Source organism: Streptopelia decaocto, assembly GCF_964273445.1.
Source record: "Streptopelia decaocto genome assembly, chromosome: 13".
Lineage (NCBI taxonomy): Eukaryota > Metazoa > Chordata > Aves > Columbiformes > Columbidae > Streptopelia > Streptopelia decaocto.
This window is the reverse complement of record NC_138668.1, coordinates 10,309,697-10,333,793: the sequence shown is the minus strand read 5'-3', so window position 1 is coordinate 10,333,793 and position 24,097 is coordinate 10,309,697. Positions and strand designations below refer to the sequence as shown.

At 41.3% G+C, this 24,097-nt stretch overlaps 1 protein-coding gene across 6 annotated transcripts in view; it reads right to left on the bottom strand.

The window, feature by feature from the left end:
• Positions 1–1,033: 1,033 nt before the first annotated feature.
• Positions 1,034–24,097, bottom strand: part of CREBBP (CREB binding lysine acetyltransferase) — a 92,058-nt gene continuing 68,994 nt past the window's right edge. For 4 of the 6 annotated variants that reach the window (XM_082064243.1, XM_082064245.1, XM_082064248.1 and 1 more), the window contains 12 exons: positions 20,264–20,374; positions 19,448–19,504; positions 18,116–18,193; positions 17,561–17,628; positions 13,371–13,521; positions 12,406–12,552; positions 11,855–11,968; positions 11,263–11,428; positions 9,692–9,859; positions 6,399–6,560; positions 5,848–6,129; positions 1,034–4,230 (listed from right to left, as the gene is read on the bottom strand). In XM_082064243.1, the coding sequence (XP_081920369.1) occupies positions 2,056–4,230; positions 5,848–6,129; positions 6,399–6,560; positions 9,692–9,859; positions 11,263–11,428; positions 11,855–11,968; positions 12,406–12,552; positions 13,371–13,521; positions 17,561–17,628; positions 18,116–18,193; positions 19,448–19,504; positions 20,264–20,374 (3,679 nt within the window). In that variant the 3' untranslated portion in view covers positions 1,034–2,055. The remainder of the gene's footprint in view (positions 4,231–5,847; positions 6,130–6,398; positions 6,561–9,691; positions 9,860–11,262; positions 11,429–11,854; positions 11,969–12,405; positions 12,553–13,370; positions 13,522–17,560; positions 17,629–18,115; positions 18,194–19,447; positions 19,505–20,263; positions 20,375–24,097) is intronic. The other 2 variants (XM_082064244.1, XM_082064246.1) reach the window with 1 other exon arrangement.

The following is a 24,097-nucleotide window of genomic DNA, read 5'->3' as shown; positions in this document are numbered from 1 at the left end:
CATCTTGAATTGCTGAAGACAATTGCGTGGGCAGATGAATCCAATGGTGGTGAAAAAAGATACAACAGTTAAAAGTTTGCAAGGAAAGTTTAAGCAGAGACCCTTTACAGTTAAAAAAGAATGAAGTAGCACCGCAGTGCACTACTGTTTTTCACAGTATGGGGATTAAAAACTGAGATATATATCATTTGCTCTTCTCCCCGTCGTCCCCCAACACGGTTCCTATAAAAACGTTAAGGCTGGAGGAAGCTCTGACTTCACTCGACAATCCAAGCGTGGCTGGCGCTCCCCGCCGAGCGGCCGGGAGGATAAACCTTGCTGGATTTGCTGCTAATCCCACGCCAGTCGCACCTAATGGAGAAGCCTCAAGGCCCGAGTGATGGTATTTTAGGCCAGTCGTGGTTTCAGCTCACACCTACGCTGGGAAAGTTTCCCTGGACTTTCTAACTCCAAGAAAGTCATTCATTTGGGGGGAGGAGGGGCAAGAATCCCAGGAACAGGAGGGCATGGTGACAGGATATTAAAGGGAACATGTACATGATTTGTTATTTTTTATTCCACAGAAAACCCTCAAATCTAGACTCAGAGTTAACAGCAGAAAAATAGTGTTAAAGTCAATAGGTTCATATTTACTGTAGACTAAATAAATTAGCCTAGAATTAACTCAATACTCTCTATTTTCCTTTCATTGGTGATCCTTCTCTAAATTAATGCAGTTTTTAAAAAGCAACGGCTATTAATAATTTATTCCAGTTAACCCTTATGGCTGGACACCTGCAAATATTCCATGTATGGGAACTATTCCCCTCTCCTCTCCCTCCCCAAAGAGGAAACAATCACTACAGGGTGTTGTAAAACAGACATGCTACCTACAATACTCCATGGATCGTGCCACTCCTCGCCATGCCTCTGGCTGCTCCGTGTAATGAGTGAATATTCATAGCCATGTCTTACAAAGAACATGATCCAAAAATATATAAATAAATAAAAACCTTAAACATTCTTACATGGATTTTAAAGAACAGAATACATGTTAAAAACTTCAGTAATTTATATCAATTTTAAGCAATACTTTATATACAATGGAAAAAAGACATGCATAGTCCAAATACAATGTTGAAAACAGCATTTTCATAACAAAAAACCCAAACACGAAGTGTTAATACCATGTACATGAATTCAAGAAGGACCACCCTTTTTGTCTGTTGCACACAGTTTATTTAACAATATGATATTATAAGTAAGAAATGAGTTTGTTTTTTTTTTACCATTCTATACAGTGATTGAATCTTCTTGGATTTTCTTATTTATAGTAATTATAGCGCTTGCATGATTTACACTAGAATTGCTTTTCTTCATTTCAAGTTTCACACAGAAGAAAGAAAGAAAAGAATGCTTCTTCTCTATTCAAATCAGCACGGTCTAAGAGTGATCATCCCTATTTTCATCTAAAACCAGTTTTATCAGAGAAACAAAGCAACAATTTCTACATCTGCAAGACAAGGATTTTGGCATTGGCCAATCTGTGTGTGTGTGTGCAAGAGTCTCTTCCTATCTTTCCAGGGTAATACTTCAAACGCCTGAAGAGTTCACTATAGAAAAAAAACCTCTTCCCGCAACGTGTCAAAGTTACCGGGACACATTATAATGTTGCATTATTTCAGGAAACAGTTTCTGAATATTATTTTTTCTTCTTTTAAACGCAAATGTTTAAAGTCTTGAAAATACAAATAAAAAATATGAATATAATGAACTTGTTTTCCCCCGTTAAAAAAAAGGTATGAGTCAACAGCAACAAAAAAATAAAAACCAAAAAAACCCACAAAAGAGACCAGATATTTTAACCGTCTGGCTTTAACAAAAAAATATATCCTTTGTATTGTTTTTTTTTTCTTTTTTCTTTTTTTTTTCTTTTTTTTAAACAGCAATTCATTCTTCCACGTGTAGGAAGCAGCAGTTCCATCCGGGATCCAAAACAACCCAGATGTCTGAATTTTCAGTACAAAATGTCCAAGAACACGAAAGGAAAAAAAAAAAAGTGATGCTCCCATAATGCTACAAACCCTCCACAAATTTTTCTAGTGTGTCCCCGGTGGTGTCACCGACCAGAGACAATTCGTTAGACAACGCACTCCTGTTGGGGGTGTTTAGTTGTGGAAGCATTGCACTCTGCTCGGGGTTGCCCAAGTGTCCCTGATCCATGGAGCTACTAGCCATAGTAACTGCGAGTCCCGGGTGGGGGGAACCAGTCTGGGGAGAGACGTGGTGAGGTGACGGCTGGGGCTGTATCCTGGGTGACGGGCTGGAATGTGGCGGCTGGGACTGGGGACGGGGAGACTGAACGGGTGCTGGGGACCGCACCTGGTTGCTGAGGGAGGTGGTGATCTGCTGGCCGGGGAGATGAGACGCCGGCGCTTGTCCTGAGAGCATGTGCTGCTGCGGGCTCATGGAGTTGGGCTGCCCGGGGGACCCTATCTGTTGCTTCATCTGCTGCTGCTGCAGGATGCGCTGCTGCAGCGCTTGCTGGATGTTGGGGGTGCCGTCCGCCCCCATGCCGGGCTGGCCCATCTGGTTCAGCTGTCCCATCTGAGCCATCTGTCCCATGGAGCCGCCCTGTATCGAGAGATGCTGCTGCATTCGCTGCTGCTGCATGGCTTGAGGGTAACCTCCCGGTCCCTGGGGCTGCTGGAACTGGTTGTGTCCTGCCATCCCTCCTGCCATGCCAGCCCCTCCTTGCTGCTGCTGTTGCTGTTGCTGCTGCTGCTGCAGAAGTTGCCGCCTCAGGATTTCTCTGTACTGCGGACTCATGTTTGCCATGCTAGGGTTGTGGCTGGGGTTCATGATGTTTATCGCTTGTCCCTGGGGATTCATAGCTCCTATCCCTTGCTGCTGGGGAGGCACGCTCGGCCTTTGCACTCCTGCTTGCATTGCGTTCATGTTCTGCAATCCCGCTTGAGCGTGCATGCCCGGCTGTTGCATTCCGGTCTGCGGCTGCTGCATCCCAGGCTGGGGCTGTATGCCTGCTTGCGGCTGCATCCCAGGCTGGTTAGCCACGTATTTGGCTGTTCTTTGCTTTATAAAAGCTGCCATAAGCTGAGGGTTGGATTTAAGGATATTAAGAACCTGCTGTTGCTGCTGCGGAGAACTCGGTGATTTCAAGGTCCTCAGTAAGTCCTGAAGTGCATTCGGGGGGATGCTCCGTGGCGGCTGCTGCACACCCTGCATCCTTGGCCCAGCCACGGCTTGTGGCGTTGCCATTGGCATCACCGGTCTTGCCATTCCTGGCTGCATTGGTTGCTGCTGCGGCATGGGAGGGGACTGCCACTGTCCAGGCTGCATGTTGGACATCACTGGACCGCTGACAGGGTTGGGCCGGGGTACATTCATGCTGACTTGCTGCATCTGGTTCACTGAACCCACTGTCGGGTTTACTAGTCCTGGGCGACCAGGAGGCAAACCATTGTTAATGTTGTTGACCCTGTAGAGCTGCTGCTGCTGCTGGGCAGCTTCTCTCTCGATCTGCCGAGCCGCTTCCACTGCGGCCGGGGGAGGCTGAGCTGGAGGTGGAGGTGCAGAAACCGGGTTTGCAGGTTTTCCTGTTGAAACAGTAGTAGGGGGCTGAGTTCTTGACACAGTGGGAAAGCCAGCCGGTGACATACTTACAGGGGAAGGCTGGGGCTGGGGAGGAGGCTGTGGTGTTTGTGGTGTACTTGGCTGCTGCGTAGGGGTACCAGGCGTTGCTGAGGTAGGAGAAGGCAAACTTTGCTGAGGCACGTTTCGGGTGTTCATGGTAGCCATCCTTCTGCGCATGAGCTGAGCCTGCTGCAGGCGATGCTGGATCTGCTGCTGTCGAAGCTTATGTTTGATATTGAGACAGAATGGCACGGGGCATTTGTTCTCTTGGCAGTGTTTGGCATGGTAGCAGCAAAGAGCTATGAGCTGTTTGCACACCGGACAGCCACCGTTGGTCTTGCGCTTGCAGCCCTTGGTGTGCTGGACAACCCGTTTCATCTTCTGGCAGGATGGCAATGAGCAGTTTGCATTGCGGCACTGGCAGGCATGGACAAGGGACTGAATGCAGCGCTGGATGCTCAGTCGTCGCGACTCCTGGGGGCTCTTTGACTGTTGCTCTCCTTGGCTGTTGCTCTCATCATCCAGACCCAGGCCCCACTTAACCATCTTGTGGTCATGGCTCTTAGTGTTGTAGCAGTTAATGCAGAGGTCATAGTCCTGAAAGCAAAGAAAACCCAGAGTTCAGTTGTCTACAGAGCACTAACTAAAGCGGCAGAAACAGAAGAGTGGTTCCAGGTGAGCAATATGCACCTGGTGTGGAAGCACATGGTAGGTTTCTGTAGGTACAAGTACACAGCAGAACAGAAGCAGGACAACAGCCACACGCTGGGAACAGTGGCTGGTTGAGAAGCAGCTGCACAGGCTACAGAGTCACCGTGACGGTGAGGGTTGGGCAGCTGAGGACAGAGGCCACATGAGCTGCCCCAAAGCCATCATGAGCCTTGGCTGCTGCAGGTAACAATGCCAACAGGGCGGCTGCTGGATCTTCATTTTGTTACATTAAAATACCTTGCAGGGTTTCTTTGTTTTTCCCTTTTGAGGACAGAACTCTTTACTTTTCTTTGATGTCTCCCGGGGTACATACACAAGGAGGGCTAAAACCTCCAACCAGTAAGCCAAACCTACTGTCACTGCTTAAAAATAGGGTTTGCCTCTCCATTTAGCTATTCTTAGTGTAATTACTGGCTAATAACTGCCGCTCTGAAATACGTATTTTTAAATCTCTAACATGACCCTCAGATTGAGTGCAAGTTTCATGCTAAGACAGACACTGATCTGAAAACCTGCTCAAACACCCATTTTCACTGCCCTGTCCCTTTTTGCTGGAAGAAGAGCACTCCCTTATACAGAAGTACCCAGAAGGAACCTGAAGGCCATGCCTCCTTCCATCACTTAATTTCTCTAGTGTGTACAATCCATTTCCTCCAGTCTTGCCTCAGGAAGCCCTGTTCAATACTTTCCTCGGAGGGATTAATTAAGACTCTTTCAGCACAGACCTGGCAATAACTTGCAGTGTAAAAACTAGGCTGCACTTATTCACAATTTCTGTTGGCTCAGCTGCAGCCAGAGGTCATCCCCAGCCCTGCAGAGGCTGCCTTCTCCTCAAGTCCACCTGTGTAACTCCATGCCTAATTGCTCTCTAACACAGTTCAGTGGAAGTGATCTATGCTGTAAAAGGACTAGTCATTGAAAGCATCGAGCCAGGTTAGAAAGCAATTACTTGGGCTGACCTGAAGGGCAGGCAACCTCTAACGCTGGGCTGAACAGACAACGATGAAGGGCTGGGGCAGCCTCCTCGCCCAGCTTTGGGGCAGCCTGAACACGCACCCGGCTGTGCTCCTTACGACATGAAGTACCATGTACAAAGCAGAACAAAAGCCACCTTGCAGAAAGGCACAGCAGCTCCTCTCGGGGACATGCATTTTAAGTGGATGAGTTAGTGCCTCGTGGATTCACACTAGTCCTAGGACTAGGACCACCCAGTCCTTAAGTTCTTTAAAATTCAGTTAAAAGCTTGTCCATGCAGAGGAGCCCTAGTGGAATAACTGATGCAGTGGTAGCCATTCCAGAGTACTGGCATTTTCCATGTTGAGAGGCTAAGGGTACTTATTCTAGAAGAGATACCCCACCATGGCAGTCACCTTCCCTTAAGACTTAGCGGCCCTTTTATCAGTATAGGCTTATTTTGGAGAAACTTTCGCAATATCCCCCCAAAAAACCCAAGCTTGACTGTAGGGCAAGAGAGAACAGAAGTCTCTGGTGACATACACCTACCTCACAGACAGTGCAATGCCACCTTGTTTCCACATGATGTTTGCACTCATTGCACGTATAGACAAAGCGATCCTGCCCTTGAGTGTGCAGTTCCACCAGCATGCAGAGCGTGGACCACTTGGATCGACGCAGCGAGGAGAACTCCCAGTGCTTATCTCTGGCTAAGGTGAGGAAGGCATCTCGCCCATCCATCAAATCACAGCTAAGTAATGGATCAGGGTCCACAATGGGAGGCAGAGTGTTAATTACAGGCCCAGCATGTAAATGAATCACAAAAAAGACCTGCGGATAAATGAGGGGAAAAAAAAAAAAAATCAATGACGTTAGATAATCTTGTAGGAAAAAGCTCATGTTCTGCTGCAGTAACAGCGTGCCACAGATGTTATCTAATTAACTTAGTTTAGGCTAATTTCCAATATGTTGTTACACAACAGAAGAAGTTCTAGCGCAATCCCAAGCTTCACTCCTTCTGATTTGTCAGTTCTGACTATCACCATGCCCAGATTTACAGGAATAAAATCCTCTCTTTACACAGCCTACTTTGACAGTACCTCTTTATGCTTCTCCATAGTGGCATACAGCTTCTGAGACAGATCATTGGACACATTTGGCATGCTGGGTTTCTTCTTGTTAGCTCTGCTGATGCTACTCTTATTCTTGTTGGTTTTCTTGTTGTTCTTTTTCTTGGCGTTTTTGCTGTCGCCCTGGCTTCCCTAAAACAAACGCACAGGAAAGATGTTACACTTTACAGAGCTCCCTCCCATTCACTGTAGCTGAAAGTGGAACACTTCTGCTGTCAATAATAGAACTTTGTTCCAATGCCTGCAGATCAGCCATCCTGTGTTAAATATATCATACCTTCCAGGAAAAATCAAAAGGCAAACTGGCAGGCAAACAAATTCAAATGCTGTTTAAAAACAGATATAATAAGTATGTATATACATTAAATAATTTGTATCTTACACTTATTTTTTCCTTCTCAAACACTGTACCTTCAGCTTCCACTGCTCACTCTACAAAATCTTATACATATTTCATGATAAAATGAGCTACAAACAAAATGGACTTCAAAAAATTCCAGAAGTGCAGTATTTTGCTTTGTTGTGCATTGGGTGTTTCACATACTTGTTTGAGCTTTGATCTAATGTTTTGGTGGTTTTGTTGCTGCTTTTATTGAACAAATTTAGGGCTAGTACACAAATAAGAACATACAGGATTTGATACTAACAAAATACACTATTCTCTATCCTGAAGACTTACTGCTGCATATATAACTCCAAAAAATCCCCAAAACCTTCTACTTGCGTCTAAGTTACAACAACACAGACCACAGTGACCATATGCTGAATACTAGATGTAAGTAAAGAAAGTAAAAAATAGCAGATGATGCTATTTACATGACCTGTGAAAGCAGAAATAACTTTTAGTCTTTCCATGTCCTTGAAAAATAAACCCCCCAGCCCTCGGCAGGGAGCTCAGCACGCAGTAAAAATCCCCGATCTAACTGCTAGAATGTTGGTTATCATAATATTAAAAATAAGCAACTGAAATACTCTGATATATATATATATATATACACACACATACACACACACACATACAAGAAAGTTTCACAAACACTCTGTACAAGCAAACACAGGGTTTATCCACAAGCATATTTATTTAAAGAAAACAAAAATATTCCAACTGAAGAAAGCAATTCTATATTTAGACTGTTGCCATCGCTCCATTCCATTAATTAGGCTTAGATAGGAATTCCTGTCCAATCTTGGTTTTTGACCAATCCTGTTTGGAAATTAAAACTATACTATTTTATGGGAAACTACAGAGAGCTCTAAGTCATCTCAAGGTATTCGGAAATGAGCTACTGTATGTTCCCATTTTGACAACTTTCCCCCAAATTTTCTACCCCTGACGGAATCAGGGCACATCCTCCTTTGCCTGTGCATTCTAGAGCATCAACATTTTAATATTTAAACACCAAAAGGAAGACTAGATTGAAACTTAGCTGACGGTACAGGTCTAAGTTTTCCTCCTATTCCACCTTTAACAAGTCTATATTGGGTGAAAGATATTCCAAAATATTTTACGAAGCTGGAAGGTTGTTTTTGTGCTACTTCATTTTGATAGCATTTAATCATTCAGCCAGATTTGCCAGAGATGTTCATGGAACAGTTACCCAGTGAACCTCAGCCCTTTGGAACTTTTGTCAAGAACTTCTGAATATTTACCACCTCCTTAGAGTCTCTTCTAACTCACACTCACAGCACATGTTGGCTTTTAAGAAGCTCTGTCTCCACACATAAAAAGTTGAGGACTATTAAAGAAAAGACAGACACATTCTGTACCATCTTAATACAGGGAAAGTTGCAAAGATTCATCAAGTGCTTCTGCAGGTGGAGACCCCATTGCTGTGCAGTTTCCTCCTCAAAGTGTCACACCTTTTGGTGACTGCACTGGAGAAGTTCGCATGCTTTTAATTTAACTTCTTTTCTGAGCCAAGTGGCAAAGGCCAGACTGTTATGTTTTTTGTTGCATTCTTAGATGACACCTTCAGCAACTTCGATGCAGATTTTGTTTCCCCACTACCCCAAGCAACATCAATGGCATGAAGTGGGAGGATAAGGATGTTAACAGCCACGGCTGCATCTTCTCACTTCAGGAAGATAACACGTATGAGCTTCACAGTTACCTGTTCTGGCCTTTTTAAAACACCTTCCCCCCCGCTCTTAGATGTAGAGGTTTACATGGGCATCTTCACTGGAAGGGCATGCTATGATTTACTGAAAGTGATACTGTTAGCAAAAGAGGACTGCAACTCAAATTCCAAGCCTTGTCTTTCAGTTACTTTCATACTGCTACGTTTGTTGAAATATTTCAATATTAAATGTTAGATTCAGAACAAGGTGAAAACTATCAACTTCATGGTTCCATAAAAGACACAGCAACAAACTATACCAGCTTTGAAGGAGCTGCTCAGGTTTAATAGAAGGAATCTTCTGACATAATGAAATTGATGGGTTAAGGTCTATCATTCCACATCAGTCACGTGTAATACATCCTGTATGCAAAGTGCCATGGCATCTAAGCTGAAACACAGCCCCTCCCCAGGTAAAGTTTTGGTTCCACCAATCTGTTAGACTTCAGATCTTACCGCATTTATTTTCAAAACACCTTGAGGCAAATCACAAGTAATAGGGACAGTATAAAAGTGTTAAGACCATTTGGATACAGATACAATCAAGACAGAAATAGAAATCAATAATGAAATTCTGGCCAGGACTCTGAGAAAGTACTTTTTTTTGGTTTTGAAGTATACAAAGAGAATGCTGGTGAAGGAACACCACCATCAGGATCAACACTTCACACCAATGCAAAGCTTGCAATAAAGCTTTACATTTCAGCTCCCTACTGTTGAAAATGACAAGCACTTTTGCTTAAATAACAGCAAAATATAATTCAACTCTGAAAAATACAGTATCTTTCAAAATGCCAATACTAAAGGTGATTTGCAAAGGTGTGAAGCAAAAGCTCAGCCAAATGACTGCAAACAAATGTAGCAGTCATGATGCAATCCAAAAGTAACTTAACACATTTCTCTGAGAACAGAGATGCTGAACTGATGTCAAATGGCTTGTTACTGTTTTTAACAGAATCTGAAGCCATCAGTATATTGGTTATCCACAAAGAAAGCCAGAAATGTAGCTAAAGAGAACCCTGATTTAACGTCTGATGTGAATGGCCTTCTTTTTGAGTTTACTGGATGTGAACTCTCTAATTTATTAAAGCGTTAATTGTCAGTTTTGTGAGTTAGAAGCAAATATAGCATATAAAGTTAACTCACCTCTGTTGTTTCACTAGCTGCAGTGCTTTCTTCCTTCTTCCTTTCCTCCTCCTCCTGTTCCAACTCCTTAATGCTTTCTTCCAGCACATTGGGCCAGAAATCACCTTCGAAGTAAGGCAGCTCCTTGGCACTTGTCAGCCTGTCCTCAGTTGCTTGTTTGAAGATGTCCTGTTGAGTGTTTCACACAATACCAAGAATAAAGAAACAAAGACCACTTAGGATAAAGAGGAGAACCAGAGAGATGATCCAGGGCTGCCCTGAACAGCTGTGCCTCGCTCCCAGCCCAAGGCCCGCTCCCAGCAGGCCTCCTTTACTAGGTGCAGTTCAACAACTGGCCTGGCAATACTGATAAGAGCCCACTCCCTTTCATCTCGCAAAAGCAGCTGCCGAGGCACTCCTGAGCCTCCATCATGCCACCAGTTCACGCTCCTCACATGATGAGAGTCACTACGATATCCCTGGAACACATAACAGACCTCTCCCTGGTAACTGCGCCAACTCCAAGTGAAGCCTACAGCACTCTGCTCGTCCTGTGCTGCTCCTGGATGAGAGCAGCAACTGTTCTAGTGACAGCAAGTGTGTCACATCCAGCCCTTTTCCTTACAAATCTGGAAGCGCGTAAGCACTTCGATGCACGTGTGTGAGCTGCGCATATGTGCAATAAGCCTGATAACCCCAGAAGAATCACTGAATGCACTGGCCAACTATTACATGCAGGAATATCAAGTAATGTCTGGTCGGGGCAGGGGACTGTGAGCAGGCTGTGTCCTTCGCTGACTGCAGCTCTGGGGACCACCCAGCTGGAAAGGCCAGGGACCACGTAGAGAAACAGGTATTCTGACAAGGAACAGGTATTTTACACAGTTGTTCTGGAGTTGTATTTTTTTTTAAGTGCACTGCGTTTAACAAGGCCACACCAGACTAGCCGATTTCCTTCTTCAGCTTCATTTCAAGAGCACCTTATTAGGAGAGAGACAGATTTTCTAGCTCTTCGCAACACCGCATCAGATGACAAAGCTTGCTACACGCTGTTCTGTTCCACACACGTAGTAACTGTCACTTGCAACCAAAACAGCAATTTTTTCCATCACTGTTACTACCATTAAGAGATTCTTGCAAATTTTTACATGCAAAGAATGGCAAATGCTACCTTTGCAATCTTTTAACTTATTTCCTTGGATACATGTGTGATATTCTCCAATTATGAAAATCACCCTTTTTCTCTTCAAGTGAAGAAGCTGTTTTATAAGCAGTTTTTCTGATTTCACACTAGTGGGATCCAGCATCCCACCGGCTCCTCCACAATCACCAGACGCAAGCAACTTCTATAAACCTTAGCAAGCTACATACTTCCTTGCCTACAAGACTGCAGTGAAACACGGGTACGCTTGTCTTTAGGCAGAAATCAGTCCTAAGGGACTTTCTGAAAGAAAATCTGAGAAGATGAAGACACTAGCTGAGAATAAAACCCCTTGTACAGCACAACCAGTTTCACATATTCTGTAATGGTATTAGCTACCTTCAAATGAAAAGCCCATAAAAATTAATTCAGGAAGTAAACAGTAGCAAACCTTGTAGTCATGAATGATTCTCTCTGCAAATGCCTTGTCCAGCATCTTCTTATACCACTCTTGCAAACGTTTGGGTTTGGGTATTTTCTGATCAGGTGGATGGCAATGAAAAATATAGTCATCTCCTTCACTTGGGGGACAGGCCCAGATGTGTCCTGTCACATACCTGTGTTTCACACACAAGAAAGAAAATCTTACCCATTTTGACTATCACCTTAGAATTAACTCAGCCAAACCGAGATATAAATTCAGACCTCTGACGTTGCGTGCCCCCCCTTCTTTCTTTATACAAAGATGCTGTAGCATTAACCTCTTTATACAAGAGTAACGGTCCAGGATGCAATCATGAGACTCAAGCTTCTAGTGAGCCTCTGATAAAAAGACTGATACGTTGCCAGTTTAAGAATCCTAACAACAGAAAAATCACCTTAGTGATAAAATCCAAACTCTCTCCTGCAGGAGTGGCATGTGTTCTACATACCTCAGAGAGGGCAGAAGAGAGACTATCCCAATTGAAAAGCCACTTGGCATCCTGGATTAACAAAATACTAAGAAAAAAAAAGAGGTATTTCTTTACAAAGATCTCGCTTACCCAAGTTTCTTCACGTACTCCAAATATCCAATAAGGATTTCATGATAAACTGCAGTTCGGAGACAACGGGGGCGGAAGAAATGAATACTATCTAGATATGATATGTACACACGCCTAGAGTAATAAGAGAAGAATGACAGAAAATCATGTACAGTGGAATGTCCATTTTGTCTACTTAGAACTGACTTTTATACTAGATACATATACAGCCATACTGAACAAAGAAGAATTCATTACGTTATTTTAACGCATCTTTAAGCATCTTAACACGGTACAAAAAGTTCTCAAAAGCAAAAGATGGGTACCATTTTTTTTAGACAGGAAGAATATACATCAAGATGCAAAATTAAATACAGAATACAAAAAAAAGTAACATTTTTGTCGTGATATTTGTTTCCCCCTTCAAAGTCATCTGCAGTCACACAGCAGGACTTATTTGTGCCACAGAATAGAAACATATCTCCTAATCTTCTGTATTTGAGAGTAACTGTCCAGTGACCGTAGCAAGATGTTCTCTGGGCAGGCACCACAGTACAGAAATGAAAGAGTACCTTGTATTTGGAGGGGGGCAATCCGAGCCATACTCCTGTACGTGCATGCCAAAGAAGCAAACATCTACTCCGTCTATCTCCTCAAATGCAAACAGGGCTTTGGTACGGTAAGGGAAAGATTCTGACATCTCACCAGAATCCACAAATCTGAAGGGAAGGATGTTAGACAGGAACAGGAAAAACAAACAAACACAAAAAGCCAGTTATTAAACCAGTGTCCTACCAGAATGGGGAAATTATTTCCAGCCTTATTTTTAACTCATTAGAAATATTTATGCGGAAGTTAAACAGGGTCAAATCAGAGCTGCATTAAAACAGGGAGTCTTGCTACTGTAAAACTCATGGAAAGACAGTTTCCATATAGTTAACATATGACTGAACAGGCAGCATTGAGGACAAGAGCATCCTCAGAAACCACGAGCCTTTTAATATGTTGCGGAGTAGAAAACCTGATACATTATGATGAAGCGATGTCACATAAACAGTCGTGAATTAAAGCCAAAATGCTTCACAGAATAAACCTTCTAAGCTTTTAATTTATGCTGAAGCAAATTAAAAATAACTTTTGAAAGCTGAAGTATTTATAAAATCACAATAAAATGAAGGAACAGTAAGGAACCGAATCTCAGCAATCGTTCCAAACTAAACTATGAATTCTGTAATGCTAACCAAAATGTGGTCAAGACACTCAAGATTTAGTAATATTCAACAAAGTCACAGTATTATAACCAAAACCAGGATGTCCCCACTACCCAAACAGTCAAAATACAACTGTTGTCTCTGAGTTAATTTATTGCATGCTGCTTTTTTTACGTTTCATAATCTTACTCATGCTGAGATTTCAAAAATGTGCAAAGGGATTAAGGTGCAAATTAGCCCAGTTGTACAAGATGTATGCAGGGAGACTCCAAAATAAAAATGGGAAAAAAATCAAGATTGCATTTATTGTAATTAGCAGAACTAACCTGGATTTCATTCCTGGTTTAACTTCTACTGTCTTATCTGAACTTGCTACTACTCTGACAAAGACCTCTCCGGCTTCAGGATGATTCTGTCGCCGCAAAAATTTGTTTACTCTGTCTTCCAAATGGTTTCCCAAACGCGTGGTCTGCAGCCCTAGAAATGAAGGGGGAGAACGTGAAAATGCAAACGTTAACACTGGAGAAATCGCTGTTAAATTCAGGCTGTTACTATGCTCATGAAATCTTTCAGCTTGCTTCTCGGTATAGAATTAGGCTCTTTTCCCTTTGTTTTACCTCCATGTAAAAAATCGATGTTTTTATTTATGCAGCCAAAATTCAAAAACCAAAACGATGCATGTTGTTACTCAGCCCTTGAATGTTCATACCCGATTGTGGAAGCTAAAACCACTACAGTGGGAAAATTACTAAGTGAACTAACAAAGGCAGCTTTACATCGCATTTTTAACTTTGCAGGCTTATTTTATGAACACTGCAAATGTTTTCTCCTAACAAAACCACTATCTGGCTGTTTGACAGAGATGACATCATTTTATAGATCTGGCTCAATGCCACACCTTTTCAAGCAAAGCAAAGCAAATCAACAGAAATGAAAGCCTTTTGACTTCAATGGAGATTTCATTGTTTTTTCTTTTCTTTTCAAGAGAGCTTTTAGATTGCACAGTTACAGTAATCTGCACATAAAGCTTAAATAGTTCTTGCCCAGCGATAGAGGTCTTTAAAAGTTCAAGTCCACATATTGTCAGATCCCCTCTCTTGGTCTTTACATTGACAATGAACTTTTGCGGGGATAGCTGGGTTTGTAGTATTACAGGATGTGACGGTTTTCAAATAAATCCACAAGGAATTACAGAAATTAAGATGAAGATTTTGGTTTAAATTAAGAAAACAGAAGGAGGGCACTGTTTTGACTTTAAGATTTATGACTATTTATCTTATCCCGCTGTATTTATTTTACCAACTCTTATTTTTACTTCATTTTTATGGTCAATCTGCTACCTTTTCCAAAGCGATATCGCAATCTACAGATGTTCATTTTACTAAAATGCATTTAATTTTTAGCTCTCCAATGCTTCCTTTTCCAGTCGTTATTTGGCTACTGACACAAGGCTGTTGGTTCTTCCTCCTGAATACCGAGCCTGCATACAGAATGCTGCACTGAAATATCTATACTAAAAATTATCCTAGGTTCCAAGAATGGGGGGGAAAAAAAGCCACTAAGGAAGATGTCACCTTCTAATGGTTTTATATACTTGGAATTCTATTTTACAATCAGCTTACACAAATTGTCAAACATGGCAATCTTGTTTTACATCTTTTACTCTTTCTCATTCTCCAGTGAGATTCTGCTGTTATAGCAGCACAACACAGTCCAGATATCATTTACTTGGGAGCCAATAATTAAATGTAAAGGCAGGTTCAAGTAAAAATACACTATGCCCTTTACCAATTCCAATACACTGGCCCTTCTCAGTGTTTCCCAGCCCCATACAATATATTTGGCTTTCCATATATAATAGAAGGGGGTTGATTTTAAAGGAAATTCAAATAATCTTAAAGAAAATTCATAAATGCTATCTGAAGAAATTATTTCGTTTTACTGATTTCTCCAAAGACGAACAGGAAAAAAAGGAAATGGCTCAGTTTCAGCTAATGACTTGGTCCATTTTTAGAAAGCCCTTTCAGTTAACTCCACTGTCTCGTTCTGTTTTCATTTTATCGTGTTTCCAATGCTAAGCAACCAAAGGATATCTGCTTCCTTCCTTATGCTGCAATACATTAAGACTTGAAAAACAAAAGAGAGACCAGATAAGAAGATAAAAGAAATTGCCACCATTAAGATTACTAGCACCGTAAGGAAAGGATCTAAAAACTGCATATTTTGATATATTAGAATGTGCAAATTCTTTCAGAAAGCAACCAGATTTTGGTTCTTGGACATCTCTAACATATCTACTTCCAATAAAAGCTCAGGTCTCAATGAAAACTGCAGTGCAAACTTGAGAAAAGGCATCCAAAACGCTAACAAAACAGTAGGTTTCGGGTCACTTGAGTACAGAGGTTTTGTTGCAGTAGCAATGACCAGACACGTGTTACTGGAGGAGTAATTGGACAGATAGGAACAAAGCCAGACTTCTGGCTCACTGTGACTTTTTGTCAGGAAACTTCTTTGGGTGATTTATTTGTCAGGATATCTTTGCCTTTGAACATCTCTGCATTAGCTACTGCTTAAAAGTAGTATTTGTAGATTTTATTAGTAAGAAAAATACTTCAAAAGTTAGGAATTTCACAGTGTGATCCAGCTGTGCGCTGGTTTATAGGTTACATCTGGCACGTTATCAGTCACCTTTATGCAACTTACTTGTGATGTGGTCAGGATAACCAATTTTACTTAATATACATTAGGAATATGAATGTTACCGTAACAGCTGAGCAACAGCTTCCAGCTGAGGGACATGCTATCTCGGTTATTATCAGTTGTGCCAGCGTGCTTGAGAAAGTGTAGAAATACTGGTGGTAGTTCAGTAAGTAAAGGTTTTTATGGGAAGGGAGGGGGAGAGGAGGGGAAACACATTAACATTTCCAGCTTTCATTGCTCATATTTGTTTTTAGGCCAGTAGTAAAACCAAGGTGTTCCAAGTTCTCTTGTGTTTCCACTAGAGAACTGTTAAAGAAAACGGATCTCGAGAGCTGAGCCCACCAGTGGGTTACAGCTGGCAGCAGGGCCCATCACGGGAAAATGAAAACAAGATGGCCAAACAACAGGGAAAGGAGAAGGAGGAGACCAATGGAAAGGAAAAAAGCACCATTATTTCCCTGTCCAGAACCCCAAAGAACAGAATGGTTACCGTGATCTAAATGGCTGGTTACTCAAACTTTAAGGAATGTCACAGAACAACTACAGACATCCAGGAATTGCATACTTATTTAAGCTAATTTACATCAATATATGCTATAAAGTCAGCATACAATAGAAATCTATTTTAAATGGTTATCTAAAACTACATTTTTATGTCATCATTTTATTAATGTTCTCTTACAATCTTAATCTGTCTTTAATGAGACTAATTTTAATGTTTTTAACAATACTACCTTGCATCAGGTTACTCCAGAGACCATTCTGAGTACCGAAACCTATTATGTCTCATATATCATCATCTCCAAATTATCGCCCTTCAAATCTCTTATTATGCAATCCACCGCACACAAAGTTATCAAGAAGTTATATTTAACGCAAAAGCACTCCTTTATTATTGTTATTTGGAAGATTCAGGCTTGCAAAGTCACAGTATGACAAGGTAACGTGCCCAGGACTTCCATGGACCAAAGAAGAACAAGTAATCAAGTGCACCTGCAAGTCCCAGTTGTTCAGGTGTCTGAATCACCTTCTTGGTTTCTACACTCACTGTATTTTTCTACTTTATGCCACTGACACTGCGTTTCCAATCACAGCCTCTACTGTTCCCCCTCCCTATTTTTACGAGTAAAAGTTAAATTGTGTTCTCTGCTGTTAAATGTATGCAAAGAACACCTGTATAAGGATTACTAAGGACACTGAGACAACTTCAGCTGACAACTTTTGGCACTTTCTTCAGTGCATATTTCAACAAGATTACGACAACAGTTAATTCCAAGAAAATCTGGACATGTAGTACAATTGGTTACTTATTCCAGCGGACAGTTCTTATACTACAGTCCACCCTAGAAGCAAAAAAAGCTCTTCAAATACATTAGTACTTGGCACCACCACAGTACACCTGAAATGCAGTACAACTTGTTACTACACGTTATTTGAAGGGCACAGAGGTGTCAGTAATTTACTACAGTTTCAACGCTACATGGAAACATGTCTAAATATAGCCAGTAAAGTGCACACAGCCTTATGTTTCTCCTGTTCTATTCTCCTACCTTTTTTTTTTTTTACATCTTAGAAGGGGGGGCATATATGCCAAATACCTCAAGCAGCATCAAGACTGACCACAAACACATAAAAAGCAGGTCTTTAGAACGTTAATTAAAATTCTGACAGCTACTAAAGTCTTGGGCTACACTATTGCCCATCTTCCGAATGTTCCTGTACTGTCTGTCTATCATGACAACAGAAAGTCATTATCAAAAAGCTATTAGAGGTGGCAGGGAGAAGATGAAGATAAAACAAGAAATATCAAACTCACTTTTAGCACTGAATTTGTTTTCTTTGCGTGTTCTACCAGTTTTCTTCAGACAATTATCACAGACAAACCTATTGAGAAAAAAAATTGCCAAACATTTAGCATACAACCATTGTTGACTCGCTTAAGCCCAATGTTTGAACAACAATTTAAATGTCAGAGTACAATATTTTTCTGTGGATTTGAACAGCTTGTATCTCTCCATTATTGAGGGACTTAAAACCTTTATAAGTCTGTTTAATTCTGCCAAACAGTTACACCTGCAGTTGTGTTCTGTAGTACACAAACCTACCTCCAACCAGCTTCCATTGTTTAGTGGTTAGAAAGAAACCACAGAAACCTGTGTACATGAATAAGTTGGTTTCATGCATATTTTCATCTGAATATACTGAAGTGAGACCCCAAACACCAAAAAACCTATTTTACTTAGAAACTCTTTGTCCTTATGTACTCAGTTCTTAAAAGGGAGTGACTGGATATTAAAAGGCAGAAATTCTTAATTATGTAAACAACGTTGGTCTTATTATACAAGGGGTAAAAAACTAACAAACATCTTACCCTGAAGGCCAGATAATATCATAATGTAATACACAAATCTGGTGCATCTTCCGACCACACTCTTTGCAGTCAACAAACCTGGGAAGAAAACACAGCAGCCAATTACTTCTGTTGTCAGACAAGTAATTTTCCAGAATTTGGCAAGAAAGACAAGACTTTCCAACCCTCTGCTAAGAACTGCATCGACTTCAGCAAGCCCAGTTCATGTGTCAGCTCTAAAAAATACTCCTTAGAATAGCTTCAAGTATACATCTACCGATCCTGCATGCAAATAATATGTATATTACAAAAACTATAACATGTACTAGTTTAAAAATGTGAAATGGGCTGTCATGAACAATTTTTTCTGGTTCTTTTCTATCCTTTTCTAAGCAGAGTTCTGAGTTTTCCCAGCTTCACAGAATTCTGCTCAACAGTACCTCCACAGATTTAATTTTCAATTGTTGCAAGAACCACAAGCTGACTAAATGGTTGCTCAACTCACTGTAAACTTAAAAGCTAGTCATTCATGAATCACTGTGCCAAGGAAACATGTATTAGCTTGTCTTTGCCTGCACGGGTCTGCTGTAGTCGTCTTTTTTGGGGGGGTGTGGCCAAACAGTATGTCAAAATTTCCTTTTTTAATGGGAAAACTGTTACAGGTTTTCCCTCTTGAGACTGCAACATTGGTTATGAAGTCAAATGCATCAGGGTGTATCTCAGCAGTCTACCTCTAAAGGTCCGGGGGAGTAGCTCTGTTTACTATTTGCAAAGGTAAGAAAAGGAATCAAAATGTATTATGTATCAAACTACCAGAGAACAAAGCAGCAGCACGATAAAGACTTGTTTAGTTAGTTAAAGACAGTAGGAAAAGCAGCACAGTGCTACCAAAGAAATATTCAGCTTGGCTTTTACTGAACTTCCCGAGGGCAGTGAACACAAGGGAGGAGGACGGCTCTGCCACAGGGCCAAGCACCCGGGTGAAGAATAAAACGTGTTTTAGAAGTCTGCCTAAACCAGGGGAGCAAAATGCAGAACTCCCCTACTGGCATTGAGGGCTTGGCACGACAGGCTCTGACTGATGGGAGCCACCTTCAGCCTCACAGAACACAACTCAGGAATTACCCAAATGCTCAGAACTGCCATTAAAACAGGCTCACATTTTCCTCTTGGTCATCAATGGCAGACATCAAGTTTGTATGTTGTGCTACGAACTTTAGAGGAGGATTCAGCAGTCTGGGCAGAGATAGGAGGAAAACAAGACTCTATTGACTGCCTCATTCCTGAAGTGCTGGCTAAAGGACGAGCGGAAGTGATCACATTGTTTTAAGAAAACGACAGTCTGGTACTTACGGCTCTGGATCTAGTGTATCATTTTTCTTCTTTTCAAACTGATCCTTAGAGATGGTTCTAGAGACAAAGAGTTAATATAAAAACTCAGTAGTACCTTTATAGCAAGAGGCTGAGAAAATATCATGCTTTTCTGAGCTGCAGCAAATGAACAAATCTCAAGCCAGAAAAAAGTGTATCAGTATTTATTCTCTATTCAGAGAAAGCAATTCAGCTCATTTTATTTTGAGCTACAGAAAATATTTTTCTCATTTCACTTTCTGTGTAAATTAAAAGCAACATAAGAGATACCCAAGTATACACATAAATTTAAACTCATAAAGAACGAGAGAAGCTACTGTCAATAAATCAGCCACCTTCCAAAACAGCTCATATTCCTCAAATCTTAGAGCACATGATTTTCTTATCACGTTAAAGAAGAGGCACTGGTTTCATAAACAAAAGCTGTGCTTCAGAAGGTGAGATTCAGGATTAGCCGAAGTCTTTGATTTGAAAAGGTAACGGATCGGTGACATTTATCGACAGAGCTTCCAGTTCGCCCCCTCCAGCCACGTTATTGTGTTTGCCACCCCCTGCAACCAGTCCAGGGGCAGCTCTTGAGTAGCCCAACCAGACACAAGTGACATTGTTGGGCAAAATAACACACCCAACACAGTAACAACTGTTCATCTTCCGTTACTGTAAAAGTCTCCTATTAGTGAGAAAGCAGGCACTTCCTCAAACACCACCACCGGCCACAGGTTTTTACTGTCAAACCAGGACTACACATCACCCCCACTACGTGAAAAATCGGCATGCGGAAGAAAGAAAGCGACTTACGTTTGAGGCTGGGAAGGGTCATCACCCAGGGTGACATTCTCCCCCTGGATTTCAGTGAAACACTTCTCACAGAAGTGATACCTGTCAGCAAGAAGGCCATATTTGGGTGAACTGGTCCAGCACAACATACAGCCACCCAAGCACGGAGCCACCAACCAGAGCAGGGCAGATCACCACGACGAAAGGGGGGACGTTGTTGGTTGATAGATGGGTCAGTGTGGACAATGAGGAGGAACAGAGGGAGGGGAGGGCAGGATTAGAGAACAGGGGAGGGAACAAACAGCACAGACGTAAGAGGTAAGACGCAAACACCAAGACAACACAGAGCAGAAAGCCAAGGCAAAGCACAGATTAGCATTCGGTCTCATTTTATACATTGCTAACAAGTCGTCGGGCGTCAAATTCAAAATTTAGGGAGGATTAATGAAGCAGCTACCAAGCGCTACGTTTGTATAGATTTCAAATTTAAGAATTTGGATTTGATTTGCATTATTAAGGAAAAAATGCTCTTTGATTCCAGGCTTGAGACTGAACCAAGTTTACTTTGGGTAATAAAAAAAAAAAAAGCCTGTCAAAAAGCTTTAAGAACACATTTATTAAAGACTTAAGTAATTAGAAAATATGCTGAAAGCATTTACTGATTGTCAGTAAAAATTATAAAAGCAGAAACACTTGGTATTCAAAAAAAATCTATAAAAAATTAAATTCAGAAGTTAATTGACTATAAGATTAAATGTGACCAATTGCTCAGCTAATATTATTTAATATAAATGAAACCAAATCCATACTCTAGACAAACATTTAACATAAATGCAATTATGGGTCAGAGTTTCCAGCCATTTATCTATATAAGTACAATATATGTATATATGTGAACAACATTAAATTGTACATACATACAATATATTTATCAGGTACATTAGAGATTAGAGATGGTGGAATTAAGCTTTACAATTGAATGAGGCTAGGTACAATTTTTGGTCACCAGACCAAGAGCCAATCCAAGCTATACTCAGCAAAACCAATACTGCAGTTTAACAAACCAAGCTGAGTAAATTGGAATATAACTCCATGAAAATACAATCTGCATTTGAAAAAAAATAAAATGAAAATTACACAGATTTTCAGGGCACTTTTTTGGTGTTTTTTGTTTGTTCGTTTCTTTCGGATGAACTGGAACCAAAGTTGTTAGGGTCATTAAAAAAAAAAAGAGGCTAAATGTTTGGAAAGGATATGAATTCACACATGAACAAAGGTAACAAAGAGAGGCCACAGCTGTAAAATGCAGGAAGGCCACAAAGGATCATCAAAATAAAGGAGCTTTATGGAGGATCAAGAGTGAGAGAATATAAGCAGCAATGGCAGCACAGTAAAACGCAGTTTTAGTACTCAAACACTAGAACCATCAGACTGGTAAGTTTAAAAGGCATCAAATGAGACTCAATGTCACAAAGAACCAACAACTTAAGGGATGGAGATTAATAAATATGGCAGCTTGCCCCTTCTTACACATACTGATACACTTAAACTACTGTAATCCAGGTGACAGATCTCCAAGGCTGCGCTTTCCTGGAGACAACAAAAGCCATTTACAGGCACTTATTGAAACGTGAGGATCAGAATTTCCTCCTGCGACACACACCGGCCCTCACGTCACCACTACACGTTTACTAAATGCTTGTGCAACACAGTGTAAGCAGGAGGGAGTGGGTCCTTCAGCAGCACCCAGTGGGTTGTTAAAGCCATTCTGCGGAGCCATCAGTGTCCTCCCGGGGTGCAGCCAGGGCAGAGCCACCTCGGCAGAGCCACAGGAGCCCCAAAACTTCTGAATCTCCACCAGCTGGCTCGGGCTTCCAGAGCTGCTCTGCCCGCCAAGAGCTGCTGACATGCAGCAGCACTCTGCGCACTCCCCGTACCGCGGGACTCATACAAAGAGCAAAAAGGGGTATTTTCTTCTATAGTGCATACTGACACATCTACATCACCCTCTGACCAGCTGCCACGCTGACAGCACCCACGTGAGCTAAAATGCCACGTGTGCCCTGGCCAGGGGCTTCCCAGCCCACCCTGAGTTCAACTGACAGTGACTTCTGGGTCAGCTCAACCAGGATTAAACACATCACCCGCCCAATAAAAACCAAGGCTTTTGGTGCTGATAATACAACAGGACAAGGCCAAGGAAAAAAAATGTATTCTGTTAATTTATAATCATTGGTAATGATAAAGATATTATGGTTATTACAGAGCAATAATACAAGAGAACTTCAGGACAGGATACTGACACTGCACATCTTGTTTGCACTGACTTCACTTGCCCCTAAAGTGACACAGTTATTGGCTAATACTTCTTTAAAAACCCCCGCAAAAATAAAACAAAAAAAAATCCCCAACAACCCATAAAACATTCAGAATTTGCTTTAAGTTTTTCTTCAATTAAAAAAAAAACCAAACACACTAGTTATTTTCCTTACTAAAAGGTTGCTCATTTTAAGAGCCAGACTGGAAAGAACTGGCACACAGGAGGACCTAAACACAGGAGCGTGTAGCAAGAAAAATTCATGGTCAATGGATTCAATGAATACTTTGCTAAATTTAAACAAGCCCAGAAAGTTTAATTCTGACCCGTTTTCAAAATAATTTCTGGGCTTTCAAAGCACTCACGAAACGGAGTAACGAGGCCGCCTTCGATACTGGATTTAAGCTACAGGCAGAAATGTGCCCAGCTCCACCGGCACAGGTTCTGCACCCTCTGCCCCCGGTTCGGCAGCGGATTGAGCACGAGCTCCAGCCAGCCCTGGGTCTGCAGGGGAGCACAGGATTTCACATATGGCAGAACCAAAGCCTAATGCCATAGCAAGAGTCAAGCCTCAATCCATGATATTAAAATGAGGAAATGAAGACTGAAATACAGTGAAAATGAATCACCTACAGATCATGAACGTTCGTCCATAAAATAATCAGGGTGAAACAACAGCTGTAACTTATTGTGAGTATGGACCCTCAGGAATGGAGACTTGCTTGTAATTCACTGACTTTTACATGTCACTACACATATTCAACAAAACCCATAGCAAGCATACAAAATTTTAGTTATAACGGTCATAGAAAATCCAAAGAATGTACTTAGTGCAACACATCAAAAATGAAAAGCTTTTCAAATGCAGACTGTTCAGGTGACTGATTCCTGTTTATCAAAGACTAACATTATGGTTCAATACCAAAGTCCAGAAAATGCTCAATCTCTGCATTAACAGGTGAATTTCCAACTGCAATTAAGTGCATTCAAAGGGAATTCTGAGTTAGTAGTTGGATGTCTGTACTGGTATGAAACACCCATCAGTTTTCTCAACTGGATATTCACACATGAAGTATATTTTCTGAACACTTACTTTAACCTAAACTTCTGCTTTATTATGGAAGCCAAACAGTTCCACACCGAATAATTAACTTTAAATCACTGAACTGCAGTGCCACAGTTCATTCACTCAACAGTGTCTAAATATTCTTAGCTGTAATTTAGTTATACAATATGCTGGACTTCAAGTGCATCCAATTTTGTCTGTTCCATAAATGGCTGAAGTCAAGAACATTTGCCGAATTAAAGATATGCTGGAACTACAGAATTTGTTTTTCACTAATTTGCTGCTTGGTTAAGAAAAATCTAAGATTTGAAGATCATTGTCACAGGAAACAGTCAACTTGACTGTTTTAGAGCACTACAGCTGATGAATAAGGGCTTTCTATGATCTGACAGTCTAAATGCACACTTAAAAATAAGGTGATTGATCTTTAGAAGTATTTTGTTAAGCAACCCAACCCCCCCAAAATCATTCA